The sequence below is a fragment of the Diaphorina citri genome, unplaced genomic scaffold (genome assembly GCF_000475195.1).
Source record: "Diaphorina citri unplaced genomic scaffold, Diaci psyllid genome assembly version 1.1 scaffold278, whole genome shotgun sequence".
Classification (NCBI taxonomy): Eukaryota; Metazoa; Arthropoda; class Insecta; order Hemiptera; family Psyllidae; genus Diaphorina; species Diaphorina citri.
Window position 1 is genome coordinate 165,085 of NW_007377714.1, and position 13,917 is coordinate 179,001.

Consider the following 13,917-nt stretch of genomic DNA (forward strand, 5'->3'; position numbering starts at 1 on the left):
GCTGAATTTGCTTGAGAACTTAATGAAATGCTATAAAGCCGTGATTATAAAGTAACAACAGAGGCAAAAAGTCTAGTCCTCATCAAAGTCGAAATCTAAATCCTCCTCCTCTTCGTCTATTTTCAAATCTTCTGGGTCCTCCATGTCCACATTTTCAATCAATGATTCATCATCCATGAAGCTTTCATCTTCTTCATCTCCTTCCCTTTCACCCTCATCTACCGATTTGCTGTCATCTGAAAGACAAACAGAATTTTGTAAATTGAAACAGTAGCTAGGTGCTTGCATGCTATGCTGAAGATCCAAAGTTCCAAAAGAACCGTTTGTAGGTTGGACCTCAGTTTCAAAAGCTGATGGGAGCTATTCGAGGCAAAACCATAAATGAATATTCAGAGGAAGAGAGGGAAATATTTTGAGGAAAAAAACATTTTTTCATCTAAAAAAGAAAAAAAAAACTACCCTGTTAATTTTCCTTCAAAATAAATAATTTACATAAGATACCTACTCCTATACTCACACCTACTTACCCATAATTAGTAAGCATAAAGGATGGGTTAAGCCAGCCTAGTTAACTTGGTTGGTGGCGCGTCTGCCTTGTAAGCGCTAGGCCGCGGGTTCGATTCCGCCCGGGGCAAATTTTATCCTGATGGGATAATGTTTGTTCTCCGAACGGCTGGCTTTCCTCCTATCCTGTCTTCCTTCTCTCTTCGATTTCGGGACGATAAGACCCTAGCAGTTACAGTTCCCTCTATCAAACCTCTTCTTTACTATAAAGGATGGGTTAAGGTTGTACGAAGTATTAAGTACTTACCCATATCACTGAGTGTCTTGACTATAGAGTTGGTAATTATTGTTCGAATGTCATCAAATAACGTTTCTGAATACCAACCATGTTTCTCATGACATACATCACGTAACGGAGACGAGGCTAATAACTCCTTGACCGATGGCACGTCTACATCACACAACTGTAACATTAAAGAATAAAGTTATTGATTATTTATTAGTACTTATGTTTATTGCTCAAATAGACCTTAAAAGCCCCTTTCCCTTGAAATATTTGCTATCGAAAAACAAGTACAAATTTTTGTTAATGGTGGGGATCGAACCTGGAACATTCTACATGGCAACCAAGCGCGTTACCACTGGGCTAACGTTACTAGATTTCATATTTTACCTGATAATACATTTGTCTGAACGGTGGAATATAGCCAGCTCTATACATGTAATACTTTTCAGGTGGCTTAGAATCTTTGGGTTCTTCGTTGGACTGACACTTTATTGCCATCCTAAGTAGAGTTGATCGACGCTTTGGCTCAATTTTGTAACCACTAAAACCTGCAGTGACAAAATAAATCAAATCCAATCTAGATAATTCCGCTTATTTATGTTGTCGAGTAGGTACGCGATCATCAAACGCGAATAGGTAAAAACAGTAGTACCAAATCAATTATTGTGAAATTGGAAACAAAAAATAATCATTGGAAGATTATATAGGTAATGCAAAGTCTTGATGGCCAATCAAGGAATTAAATAATAATGATAATAAAAATGCCAAAAATAATAATAATAGAAAAAAAAACTTACTAAGGACATTTCTCACTCTAAAGTTAAGAACCTGGTAGATGCCAGAGCTCTTATCTGTGCGAGGATCATATCCCATTTTAATCCACATAACACGGTATGGTCCTGTAGAGAAGTAATAGGCTATGAGAGGTAGAATAAGCCTGGTCTTCTTCACGGAAACATTGCTCATGGCACATAGCATCATTCGGGAAACTACTGGCCTTATCTCGAATGCCTGCAATTCAAAAAAGCAAACAATATCAAATACATTATGATCACTATATTGAATGCATTAGTGCTTTCTGGACATGAGGTATATCAGGATATGAAGTACACAATAGGTCTGCCTAGAAGAGACTGACAAGATCAAGAAACGTCGACCCCATTTAAGAAGCAAATAATATCAAATACATTATGATCACTATATTGAATGCATTAGTGCTTACTGGACATGAGGTATATCAGGATATGAAGTACACAATAGGTCTGCCTAGAAGAGACTGACAAGATCAAGAAACGTCGACCCCATTTAAATAGAAAAAAGCTAGGGAGATGAAGAAGAAGAATACTCAATGGGCCACTGAAGCAACATTATGTGTGGTTAGTATCTGTATGGTTGACCGTCTGGGACAATGACATGACACTGCTGCTGGGTATTTTGGGATGCACTCAGCCTAGTGAGAACAGTGAAACTGAAGAGCTAGTTGAAATTCCAGCAAAAAAGCGAGGCATAAAAAACTGATATGACCCAAATCAAAATAGTAGTTGCAAGGCCTAGCCTTAAGTTTGGGCTGTAATAATATTTAATAATTGCTTGATCAATCGATTCCACACAGGTATTCCTACATAACCAAAGACACTATATCCAAGTCCGTTCTGTCAGTAGAGAACTATTCAGATTTCTGGGCCATGACAGCGTACAACGATACCAAACTATGCAACGTTCTATTTGGAGAGAAGTTGGCAACTCTGTGGTATAAATACAAGATCGCCGTGTTTATTCTACATCCTGGCAATCTCATCTATACGGACATTTGCAGATATTGGTGGCCCTACAGATTGCTATTCACGCTGGTTCGACCTTTCACGAAATCGCTGGTAAGTTGGAGGGGAATGGTGCGTCCACAGATAATGACGCTTGGTTACCTATCATGCTGATGTTGGATTTCACTAATATTTATTCAGTCATTAGAACTCCTGCTAAGCTAACAGCCAGTTAAGTTCCATTTAAGTTGTATTGGCTTAACAGGGCTGTTAAGCTAACGGGCTGTTTAAGGCTGGAAAGAAGGTTGGTGAAATCCACCATGAAAGTTTAACCGTCGTATGTATGAAAGCCAAAGTTAAACTTTAGTTTAACTTAAGACGAACAATGTTGCCAATTTCATGTCATCCAGGCAGCTCGGCAGCTAGGATCGGAACGCCACCTTTAAAATATTATAATTTTAAGAATGATAGAAAATCTGAAATAGGTTCAGACCTCACACCTGTTCGTTTCTTACCTGCATTTGAGGAGTTTCTATCCTGGAGAAAACCAGAGGAGGCAGGAATAATTCAACGTCTCTATTGAAGTCCTCCAGTGTGGTAATGTTATCAAACAATAGATCAGGTAACAAATCAGTCACTGTACCATCCTCATGAGAACTTGTTGGAAGAAATTGATAGTCACACATACCTGTGAAACAAAATATGAGGAAAAACTCCCACAAAGTGGTTGAGTCAAATTTCGACATGGGCAGATGATAATTTTCTTAATCCATAAATACCTCTTCAATTTTTAATTTAAATAAGGTTAGGTCTAACTGGGGGACTTTGAACAGGGAGGATACCAGTCTGATACAGTTACATACCTCACAAAACACTTTGAAGTTCTGCACCTACAGTTAAACACAGTTGACTTACCTCTAAATCGATAACATGAAGACACCTTGCCCATCACTTGTGGAATAATTTCCAAAGTCTCCTTTCCTGATTTCTTTCTTTTCTTGATAATTTTCATCTTGACTACAAGTCCTCTACAGCTCACCTTTTCACTACAGGTAGGTCTACAGTAAGGATCGTCTGGCCGGAATTTCAACTCTAGTCTTTGACTGCTATCATTGATGACCTGTGGAAAATACATTGCAACAATACTTAATGAGAAAAATGTCAATTTTTATCCAAAAATTAATACCTACTTTTCAAGTGTCAAACATGAATTCCCAAGTACTCTCCCAAATGATAGGCCATAGACCCCTGCTATCTTTTTCTAAAAACTTCATTTATTTAAAAATAATAATAATAATAATAAAAACTCACTTTCTTATTAATGGGTAGGTCACCAGTCTGATACAGTTACATACCTCATAAAACACTTTGAAGTTCTGCACCTACAGTTAAACAGTTGACTTACCTCTAAATCGATAACATGAAGACACCTTGCCCATCACTTGTGGAATAATTTCCAAGGTTTCCTTTCCTGATTTCTTTCTTTTCTTGATAACTTTCATCTTGACTACAAGTCCTCTACAGCTCACCTTTTCACTACAGGCAGGTCTACAGTAAGGATCGTCTGGCCGGAATTTCAACTCTAGTCTTTGACTGCTATCATTGATGACCTGTGGAAAATACATTGCAACAATACTTAATGAGAAAAATGTCAATTTTTATCCAAAAATTAATACCTACTTTTCAAGTGTCAAACATGAATTCCCAAGTACTCTCCCAAATGATAGGCCATAGACCCCTGCTATCTTTTTCTAAAAACTTCATTTATTTAAAAATAATAATAATAATAATAAAAACTCACTTTCTTATTAATGGGTAGGTAAGGAAAGAAAAAAATGCTTGACTCTTCTTCAATACAATAATACATACTTCTGAAATCTGGTGCAGTCCTCCCAATGACTGAATGGCTCTATCGTCATTTTGAACAATTGCAGGATAGTATATGCATTCAAAGTTCTTCTTGAAATTGTGCTGTTCATCCACAGTGTCCATTTCTAAAGGAACTAAAACAGAGAGTATTTTATTATGTTGGGTCTTATTAACATGAACTGACTTGAGATTATTATTATTTATTTTTTTTATGTGCTTTAAGAATTAAATCCTATTATCAACCTGGCTACATTCCTGAGGTCAAACTGTTATAATGATTATGCTGGAACAATATGGAATACCTTGTCAGGCCCATGAAGACCCGATAAAGGCCGTTTTACCGAGTAAGTGAATTTTCCAGGTCATTGAATCACTAGTTTATCTGAAATCCTGAACCCGTAGCAAGGACACAATTGGCACCCTTCTTCTTGGTAATCTTTGCTAGACAGCAGAGTATAGTAAAGTAGTTGATATAGCAATCTTATTCTTGATATCTTGAATATGAATGATCTTCTCTCATGTTGGTGTAATTTATACTCCATAAATGAATTTAAATTTGAAAATTTCAAGTTTTTCGCGCCACAGATATCAACGTTGCCAGATCGCCACAACAAAAGTACCGCACCCATATTACCGCACGTTTTAAAAAATAACCGTACGAATGCGTACGGTATTTCTGAACTGACTAAACTGTCAACGCTGTAAACCTTCGAGGGAAAATTCAAAATATTCAAATTTCAATTTTCAAAATTTAAAAAAAAAGTAAAAAAAAAAAAAAACTGATAAAAGTTTTAAATTTTTAATGGGAATGAACTGTTCTGAAGTTGAACTTTTTGGTCCTGTGCTAGCTATTCTAGCTTTCTTACAAACTGCCAGAGTGCTATCAACTCTTCACTTCAGCTAGTGTAGTCCTCTGTAGTAATCTTCTCTTCAGTGTGCTTCAGTGCTTCCTACTCCTTACTCAAGTCTCGGCTCCAATGTAAGAAAAGTTAAACTAATATTGAAATGTACCAGTACAATAGACTTTGCGAAAAATATTATGTAAGTTTGTTCATCTATTGTTATCATAAAGCTCCTCTCACAACAACAATGTTTATCGTGCCATATTATTACATATTGCTCGTGTTATTCTGTATGTACACAGTTTTCTTATACAGGGGATATTAGGAAAACCCAAAACCCTGTTAGTTGGAGCCTTGGAGTTCGATTCTCAGTATCGTCTTAAAATAACGGGTACCTCGGCTGATGTGTGGCTGGGCCCCTAGGTGTCAAATTTTATAAAAATCGGACCAACCATTAGAAAATTATGCGGAACAAACCGATAGACGAACAATCTAAACATACAAAATAGTCGACTAAAAAATGAAGCTTTTTAATAATTTTAATACATAGTATGTATTTGAGCCCATCCTGTACGAAATGTTTTCATAATATTGCCCAAGATAAACACTGTACCACCGTCGCTGTGTATTATTTGACTACCCTCTCCAGGGAAGGCGGTACATAACCCTAAACACAAATATTTAATCACGGAAAAAATATGTTTTCTCAATTAATAAAATAGGAAAAACCGAAAATGATTTGTTTCGCCCAGTCGACATTCACAATCCTTTCCTTCGTTTCTAATCCTTTCTTTTCTCCCTAAATTTCTCTTCTTTCTTGAACCTTTGCGACGCGACGTAACATTGAACGCACCAGTTCCATAAAGATCGAAACACGCCCTAGACAAAAGAAGAATTCACAAAGCCACAAATTGTGCTGCAAGACCTTCAACTCATACCACCTAGCATCTAGATTCTGTATTGTACGTACAGTTATACATGTTACAAGACATAATATACTCAATGTAAGTTATATGTTGCATGATTGTCTTGCTTATGTGTCTGTAATGTTTGATGGGGATTTTAATCGTATATGTTATTATTTAATGTAAATTGAAGAAATGCCGCCTCTGGTTTAAGTGTCCTTCTGGCCGAAGACCTGCAATAGGGTATTTTATTGTAATGATTTTAATCAACTACATACATATTAGATTTATCAGCTCCCATGGTGTAGTGGTCACCAAAAGAACCGTTTGTAGGTTGGACCTCAGTTTCAAAAGCTGATGGGAGCTATTCGAGGCAAAACCATAAATGAATATTCAGAGGAAGAGAGGGAAATATTTTGAGGAAAAAAACATTTTTTCATCTAAAAAAGAAAAAAAAAACTACCCTGTTAATTTTCCTTCAAAATAAATAATTTACATAAGATACCTACTCCTATACTCACACCTACTTACCCATAATTAGTAAGCATAAAGGATGGGTTAAGCCAGCCTAGTTAACTTGGTTGGTGGCGCGTCTGCCTTGTAAGCGCTAGGCCGCGGGTTCGATTCCGCCCGGGGCAAATTTTATCCTGATGGGATAATGTTTAAAGTTAAACCAGTGCTACAGTGAACTGTAGGCAGTAGATATTGAGCTACTGTTTTCTATTTGTATTCAGCTGCTAAATTCAAGGGAGTGCTCAATATCAAGTGTCGAGAAAAAAATGTCAGCTAACAATGTTGCACTACCAGACTCGGACAGTGAAGATGAATTACCCCCTGGATGGGAAGAAAGAGTGACAGCTGATGGTTGTGTCTACTATGTCAAGTAAGACTTGAGTTCATTCATACTCAAAAAGCCCACTTTGAGGCTCAGGTGTGAGGGCAAACAGCCATAAAGGATAGGTTGAGCTTAAACAAATCTACAAAGACTTGGGTTTGGTTGTGTTTTAGCCTTGAGGTTAATTTGACCAGTGGCGTAGCATCCATGTAGGGCGTGTATGGCGGCCATACACTCTAAATTTACTCAAATACCCTTAAATATTGACTTTAAATATTTATGAAGAAGCATGTGCATAACGTATGTAGTAATGTACATGGTGATGGAAATTTTATTAGTGCCCTACACGCCTTACACTTGACTTTAGACCATGCTACGCCACTGAATTTGGCAATGCCATGAGTGTGTTGTGAAGGCTCTATATTTCCATGTCTATGGCCAGCTAGGGTAAAAAAAATCTAACCTGATTTTTCAATTCTTGGATAGGCATGGGTGTAAAAAAATGTGCCTTGAAGAATGCAAAAGTAGTTGTTACCAAAGTACAATCTTGGAAGAAAAAAAATTTCTTCAGGGTTATCCTTGTTGGAAAGTAGACTTTCTTAATAGTACTTATGTATGACAATATCAAGTTGTTAGTTACCTTCTATAATTACAAAATTGAGCTATGAAAGAAATAATAATTAAATATTAACTTTTATGTTTTATTTTATTTCTAGTCATGCCACAGAGGGGACTCAGTGGACACATCCCAGAACTGGAGTCAAGAAAAAAGTCTCTGGAGGTGAGCCAAGGATCGGGAGAAAAAAATTACTTTATTATCCTGTTGATTAAAAAAGCTTTATGTAGAGATCAAAAATATATATATATTTTTTTTTTTTCTTTAGTACTTAAGAATGGAAAAGAAAAACACTAGGGAGTATCTAAGGTTTGTCTAAAATACCTAGTTAATAATATCTGTTACCTACCTAACTTAAGCTAAAATAATAATAATACCTAATTATAATTCAATCCTAAAGCTTCATCCCTGTCAAACATTACAGAAAAAGGACAACCCCACCACCAGCACTACCAGTACCAATACCGGGGGATTTTAAATAGGGAGTATACCAGCCTGAACTTCCCTTGTTAAAGAAATAGCAAAGGTTGAGTGCGAAGGGCATCCACTCTTAAAAATTGAACCCAAAACCAAATGTCAGCCCAAAGCAATCACCCAGGTTAGGGCTGATTGAGAGGCTGACGGAAAACGTCGACCCCTTCTGTACACGGGAAAAGGCGAAGAAAAAGAAGATGATTAAAGTGGGTCAAAATAATCTCTATCCATTTCTTTCAGCTGAGAAAGCGTTCACCTCATTCGGAGAAATCCTCAAACAACGTCGTATGGAAGATGACTACGATATCTTCATATCTAGACTTGGCATCGAACAAGATCCAGCTGTGGAAGATGAAGAACTATCCAAGAAACTCGAGGAAAATAGGAAACATTGGAGCAAAATTGATGAGGTAAGAAAGAGCAAGTTCCGTGTCCTTATTGGAAATTTAGAAAATTTCGGAAAATGGCGCTTGTGGTATGACTGGGCAGAAAAAAAATGAAATATCTCAAAATTAACTTTTAGGTACTTTGAACTTTATTGATAATCATTGATCAATGATTGACAAGTCAAGTGACTGATATTCATATACAAAAAGCCCAATCTGAGGCTTAGGTGTAGGCGAAAACTGCCCTAAAGGATGGGTTAAGCTTCTACGAAGTGACTGATCTATGAAATATCTCAAAATTAACTTTTAGGTACTTTGAACTTTATTGATGATCATTGATCAATGATTGACAAGTCAAGTGACTGATTTTCATATACAAAAAGCCCAATCTGAGGCTTAGGTGTAGGCGAAAACTGCCCTAAAGGATGGGTTAAGCTTCTACGAAGTGACTGATCTATTTTCGGCTGAACATTTCTGTCTTGCGTTTCCAGGTGATAAACAAGTACGTTGTGATTCAAGAAGAGAAGAAGAACAAAGGAGAGGAAGAGGCAGAAGAATCAACAGGCGGCGTTTCCAGGTGATAAACAAGTACGTTGTGATTCAAGAAGAGAAGAAGAACAAAGGAGAGGAAGAGGCAGAAGAATCAACAGGCGAGGGTGATGAGGACGAGGATGGTGAAGGAAATGATAACGAAGAGACTGATAAGGATAATGGTGATAACGATGAAAATGATGAAAGTGATAGTGAGAAAGAGAACGACGCCAGCGATAATGAAGACACCAATGATAGTCATAGCAACTCTGAATCTAAGAGGAGAAAAAAAGAAGACACGTCTAATCATCATGAGAATAGTTCGGGGAAATCTGTGTCCACTGCAAATGATATGGTGCCGTGTTATGTGGTGCTTGATGACTGCATTGAAGCCTTTCATAATAGTCCCGATAAGGAGACCTCCTTCTTCAAATATTTAAAACTGGAGAAGACAGTTTCTATTGATGAGGATGAGAATTCTAGTCAGGAGGAGGATAAAGTAGAGCACATGGAAGTAGAGAATGATCCAGCCGAGAGAAAGGAAAAAGTTGAACCGGGATCAGGTCTTGATAAACCTGATGATGTACCGGACCAAGACAAGGATAAAGCCAAACCCAAAGTAGGCAAGAAACTCGATATGTGTGAGATGGACAGCCCGTCTCAAGTGTCACAACCCATGGACGAAGATCAAAACAGTATTGTCACTTCTACTACAGATCCAGAGTACAGGCTGCCAAATGAAGAACATGCTTCTAAAGAGCTTAATGACACGGGAGATTCCATCACTTGCGTTACATCTTCTGTAGATATGAAACCAGAAACACCGAGTAATGAGAAAGATTCAATTGATGAGGAAAACAAAGCTAAACTAAATATCCAGGAAGACAAGACCATTCCTAGCACAAATGTTCCTATTGAACCTGGCACAGACAGTGACAAACCAAACAAACAATGTCCCCATGTTGCCAAGTTCATCGATAAGAATACGTTGAAACTACAATTGGACGATGAAGAAAACGTAGATGAAATTTTCGATAATCTGGAAAAGTGCCAAGTCGAATTGGAACAGACAGACGTGAGTAGCTATGTAGAAGAGGAAGTACAGGAACCCCGTGAAGTATCTGAGGATGACGCGAAGAGTAACCAAGAGGAATCTGACTTTGATGATGAAGAATGTGGAGTTCCGGTGAAAAAGAAGAAAGTGACAAATACGAAATCAACTAAAACGAAAAACCCTTGTGGAAACAAGAGGAAAAGGAAGGAGACGACCAGTGAAGAAGAAGAGGATGACGACGATGATGATGATGATGATGATGATGATGATGATGATGATGATGATGATGATGATGATGATGATGATGATGATGAAGCGGAAGTGAGCGGCAAAAGTGATGATTCTTCAGATGAAGATTTCAATCCATATGAAGAAGCCAGAGCTTTGAATAGTGGAAACAAGAGGAAAAGGAAGGAGACGACCAGTGAAGAAGAAGAGGATGATGATGATGAAGCGGAAGTGAGCGGCAAAAGTGATGATTCTTCAGATGAAGATTTCAATCCATATGAAGAAGCCAGAGCTTTGATTCGTCTATTTTCAAATCTTCTGGGTCCTCCATGTCCACATTTTCAATCAATGATTCATCATCCATAAAGCTTTCATCTTCTTCATCTCCTTCCCTTTCACCCTCATCTACCGATTTACTGTCATCTGAAAGACAAACAGAATTTTGTAAATTGAAACAGTAGCTAGGTGCTTGCATGCTATGCTGAAGATCCAAAGTTCAAAAGAAACGTTTGTAGGTTGGACCTCAGTTTCAAAAGCTGACGGGAGCTATTCGAGGCAAAACAAAATGAATATTCAGAGGGAAAGAGGGAAATATTTTGAGGGAAAAAACAATTTTTCATCTAAAAAAAGAAAAAAAACTACCCTGTTAATTTTCCTTCAAAATAAATAAATAATTTACATAACATACCTACTCCTATTCCCACACCTACTTACCCATAATTAGTAAGCATAAGGATGGGTTAAGCCAGCCTAGTTAGCTTGGTTGGTGGCGCGTCTGCCTTGTAAGCGCTAGGCCGCGGGTTCGATTCCGCCCGGGGCAAATTTTATCCTGATGGGATAATGTTTGTTCTCGGAACGGCTGGCTTTCCTCCTATCCTGTCTTCCTTCTCTTCGATTTCGGGACGATAAGACCCTAGCAGTTACAGTTCCCTCTATCAAACCTCTTCTTTACTATAAAGGATGGGTTAAGGTTCTACGAAGTATTACTTACCCATATCACTGAGTGTCTTGACTATAGAGTTGGTAATTATTGTTCGAATGTCATCAAATAACGTTTCTGAATACCAACCATGTTTCTCATGACATACATCACGTAACGGAGACGAGGCTAATAACTCCTTGACCGATGGCACGTCTACATCACACAACTGTAACATTAAAGAATAAAGTTATTGATTATTTATTAGTACTTATGTTTATTGCTCAAATAGACCTTAAAAGCCCCTTTCCCTTGAAATATTTGCTATCGAAAAACAAGTACAAATTTTTGTTAATGGTGGGGATCGAACCTGGAACATTCTACATGGCAACCAAGCGCGTTACCACTGGGCTAACGTTACTAGATTTCATATTTTACCTGATAATACATTTGTCTGAACGGTGGAATATAGCCAGCTCTATACATTCTGTTTTCTTGTCCAAGATCACCAAAAATGCGGTTCACCAAAGATTGTGTTTTTCCAGTGCTGTGCGACCTGTATTTCTTTCTTGTCTACGTATCAATCAGGTCCTCGTGTGTCCATGTGACACTCGCATTTGTCATCCTCCGATAAACCCCATTTGACCATATGTTGTGCACAGCAACCTTGTGAGTAATTGGTATCCGAAGGGATGATTATCTGGACAAATCGTATGCTACATATTTTGTGCTACATTTGTCTTCGTGAGGATTAAATTCTAGCTATCAAATTAAATTCCTTGGCACACAAGAATCTCAGAAGAAAAATACCATCAAGTGGTATGAGAAGGGATTTTTTGATATCCTAAAACTTTAGTTCTAAATAAATTAAATGAATTCTAGTTAAACCCCCATTTTTGTGAGTTGAAATAGACCGTGTTCATAGAAAATTAAATTTGTGTTCAACGTGGAACAGGATACTCGATCAAAAAAAAGCTTTTCATTCATAAAAATCCTCTACTTTCAGATGCCAAGTTCCACATCGCATGGTTACCGAGGTAATATAGGACCTGCCAGCTTTTCATTCATAAAAATCCTCTACTTTCAGATGCCAAGTTCCACATCGCATGGTTACCGAGGTAATATAGGACCTGCCAGTGCTAAATTTAGAACTCAACCAGGACCTGCTAGCAGACAAAGACCTATGGGACCCGCCAGTGCTACCATGAGACCAAATGTAGGACAAAGACCCATGGAACCTGCCAGTGCAACCATGAGATCAAATGTAGGACAAAGACCTCCAATGGGACCTGCCAGTGCAACCATGAGACCAAATGTAGGACAAACTGGTATGGGACCTGCTAGTTCCTAACTTAAGAGCAAAAAGACAGCAGAGAAAAAAAAATGAAAAAAGAGTTTAGCAAATAGACAGTTATAAACTCTACTGATTGGTTGAGTCTAACCCAGATAATCATTCACTAATAAGCATCCCTTTGTTGCTTCAGATCTACCACTGGGATGGGAAAAATCTGTCTCTGAGGATGGTAAGATAACATTCTACAACAAGGACTTAACTTAAGAGCAAAAAGACAGCAGAGGAAAAAAAAATTTGAAAAAAGAGTTTAGCAAATAGAAAGTTATAAACTCTACTGATTGGTTGAGTCTAACCCATATAATCATTCACTAAGCATCCCTTTGTTGCTTCAGATCTACCACTGGGATGGGAAAAATCTGTCTCTGAGGATGGTAAGATAACATTCTACAACAAGGACACCCATGTGAAGACATACACTGATCCTCGCATTGTGTTTGCTAAAGAAGAGAAAGAAAACCCTTTGGATATCAGACAGAAGTATGACCACTCTACCAAAGCACTGCAAATACTACATGGTAGAGATCTAAGCAACTATAATGCTATTGTAACAGGAGCTAATACAGGAATAGGTGAGTTAATTGTAGAATATTTTCTTTATACATATACGATAAGACAGTAGTGCCCTGGCCACACTTTGAGATTGAACCTAATCTAGTTGGATCAAGATTAACAATCAAATTGATAATTTATTATCATTCCTGTACATTAAGACAAAAATGTTAGTGAATTATGCCACACTGTAATCTATAAAACAAAACAAAAATCTCCCGAGTTTCAGTGATGATTATTCTATGCTCATGATTACAAAATATGTTCATTAGGTTTTGAAACAGCACGAAGTCTTGCCCTACATGGATGTCGCGTTATTCTTGCATCCACTCGTAGGAATATTCCTATGCACCTATAAATTGAAACCATAATCATTCACCTAAATAATAAACTTAAATAACGTGCAAAATCTAAATACAAAAGTTTTTCTCTACTGAAGTACCTTACTTATTTGATAAGATGATAAGTAATCCAAAGTTTAGACAAGTGCCTACTTTATAGATACTTTCTGTCATTAAATCTAATATAAATAAATAAATGCCGTTTATTTGTGTTATTGTATCACAACTTTGGTGCTCACTACAGTATTGTAGGATTTTCCAAATAACTCAATAATCCTAAGAACCAATGTTTACCTACCATGCTGACACCGGTCGCTATGCACATTTATATCAAATGGTACTCATTTTCCTCACGAGGCTGAGTGGGCCCCGCAACAGCCAGTCACGGAATCAATCATTTGCGGGATACAATTTTTTTTTATCCCGCCGGGAATCGAACCCAGGTCTCCCGCGAGCAAGGCAGT

The 13,917-nt window shown here is 37.6% G+C and overlaps 2 protein-coding genes across 2 annotated transcripts in view; one reads left to right on the forward strand and one right to left on the reverse strand.

Moving 5' to 3' along the window:
• LOC103506975 (probable ATP-dependent helicase PF08_0048) overlaps nt 1-11,843 on the forward strand; it is a 27,094-nt gene extending 15,251 nt beyond the window's left edge. The window contains exons 14-16 of the mRNA XM_026821938.1: nt 8,332-8,501; nt 9,055-10,453; nt 11,755-11,843. Coding sequence (XP_026677739.1) covers nt 8,332-8,501; nt 9,055-10,453; nt 11,755-11,843 — 1,658 coding nt within the window. The remainder of the gene's footprint in view (nt 1-8,331; nt 8,502-9,054; nt 10,454-11,754) is intronic.
• On the reverse strand, nt 3,123-4,970 carry LOC103506981. Its single transcript, XM_026821946.1, has 4 exons — nt 4,802-4,970; nt 4,420-4,553; nt 4,080-4,160; nt 3,123-3,238 (listed from the first exon to the last, which is right to left on the reverse strand). Exons 1-4 carry the CDS (start codon nt 4,959-4,961, stop codon nt 3,185-3,187), a joined length of 429 nt encoding a protein of 142 aa, XP_026677747.1. The 5' UTR covers nt 4,962-4,970; the 3' UTR covers nt 3,123-3,184.
• Nucleotides 11,844-13,917: the final 2,074 nt, after the last annotated feature.

Excerpts from the sequence above, each read along its gene's own strand:
- LOC103506981 (XM_026821946.1), bottom strand. The coding sequence starts at position 4,961 with ATGGAGTATAAATTACACCAACATGAGAGAAGATCATTCATATTCAAG. Across the intron at positions 4,161-4,419 it reads GACTGCACCAGATTTCAGAA|GTCATCAATGATAGCAGTCA; the intron begins GTATGTATTATT and ends TATTTTCCACAG. Across the intron at positions 3,239-4,079 it reads GACCTGCCTGTAGTGAAAAG|GTATGTGTGACTATCAATTT; the intron begins GTGAGCTGTAGA and ends TTTGTTTCACAG.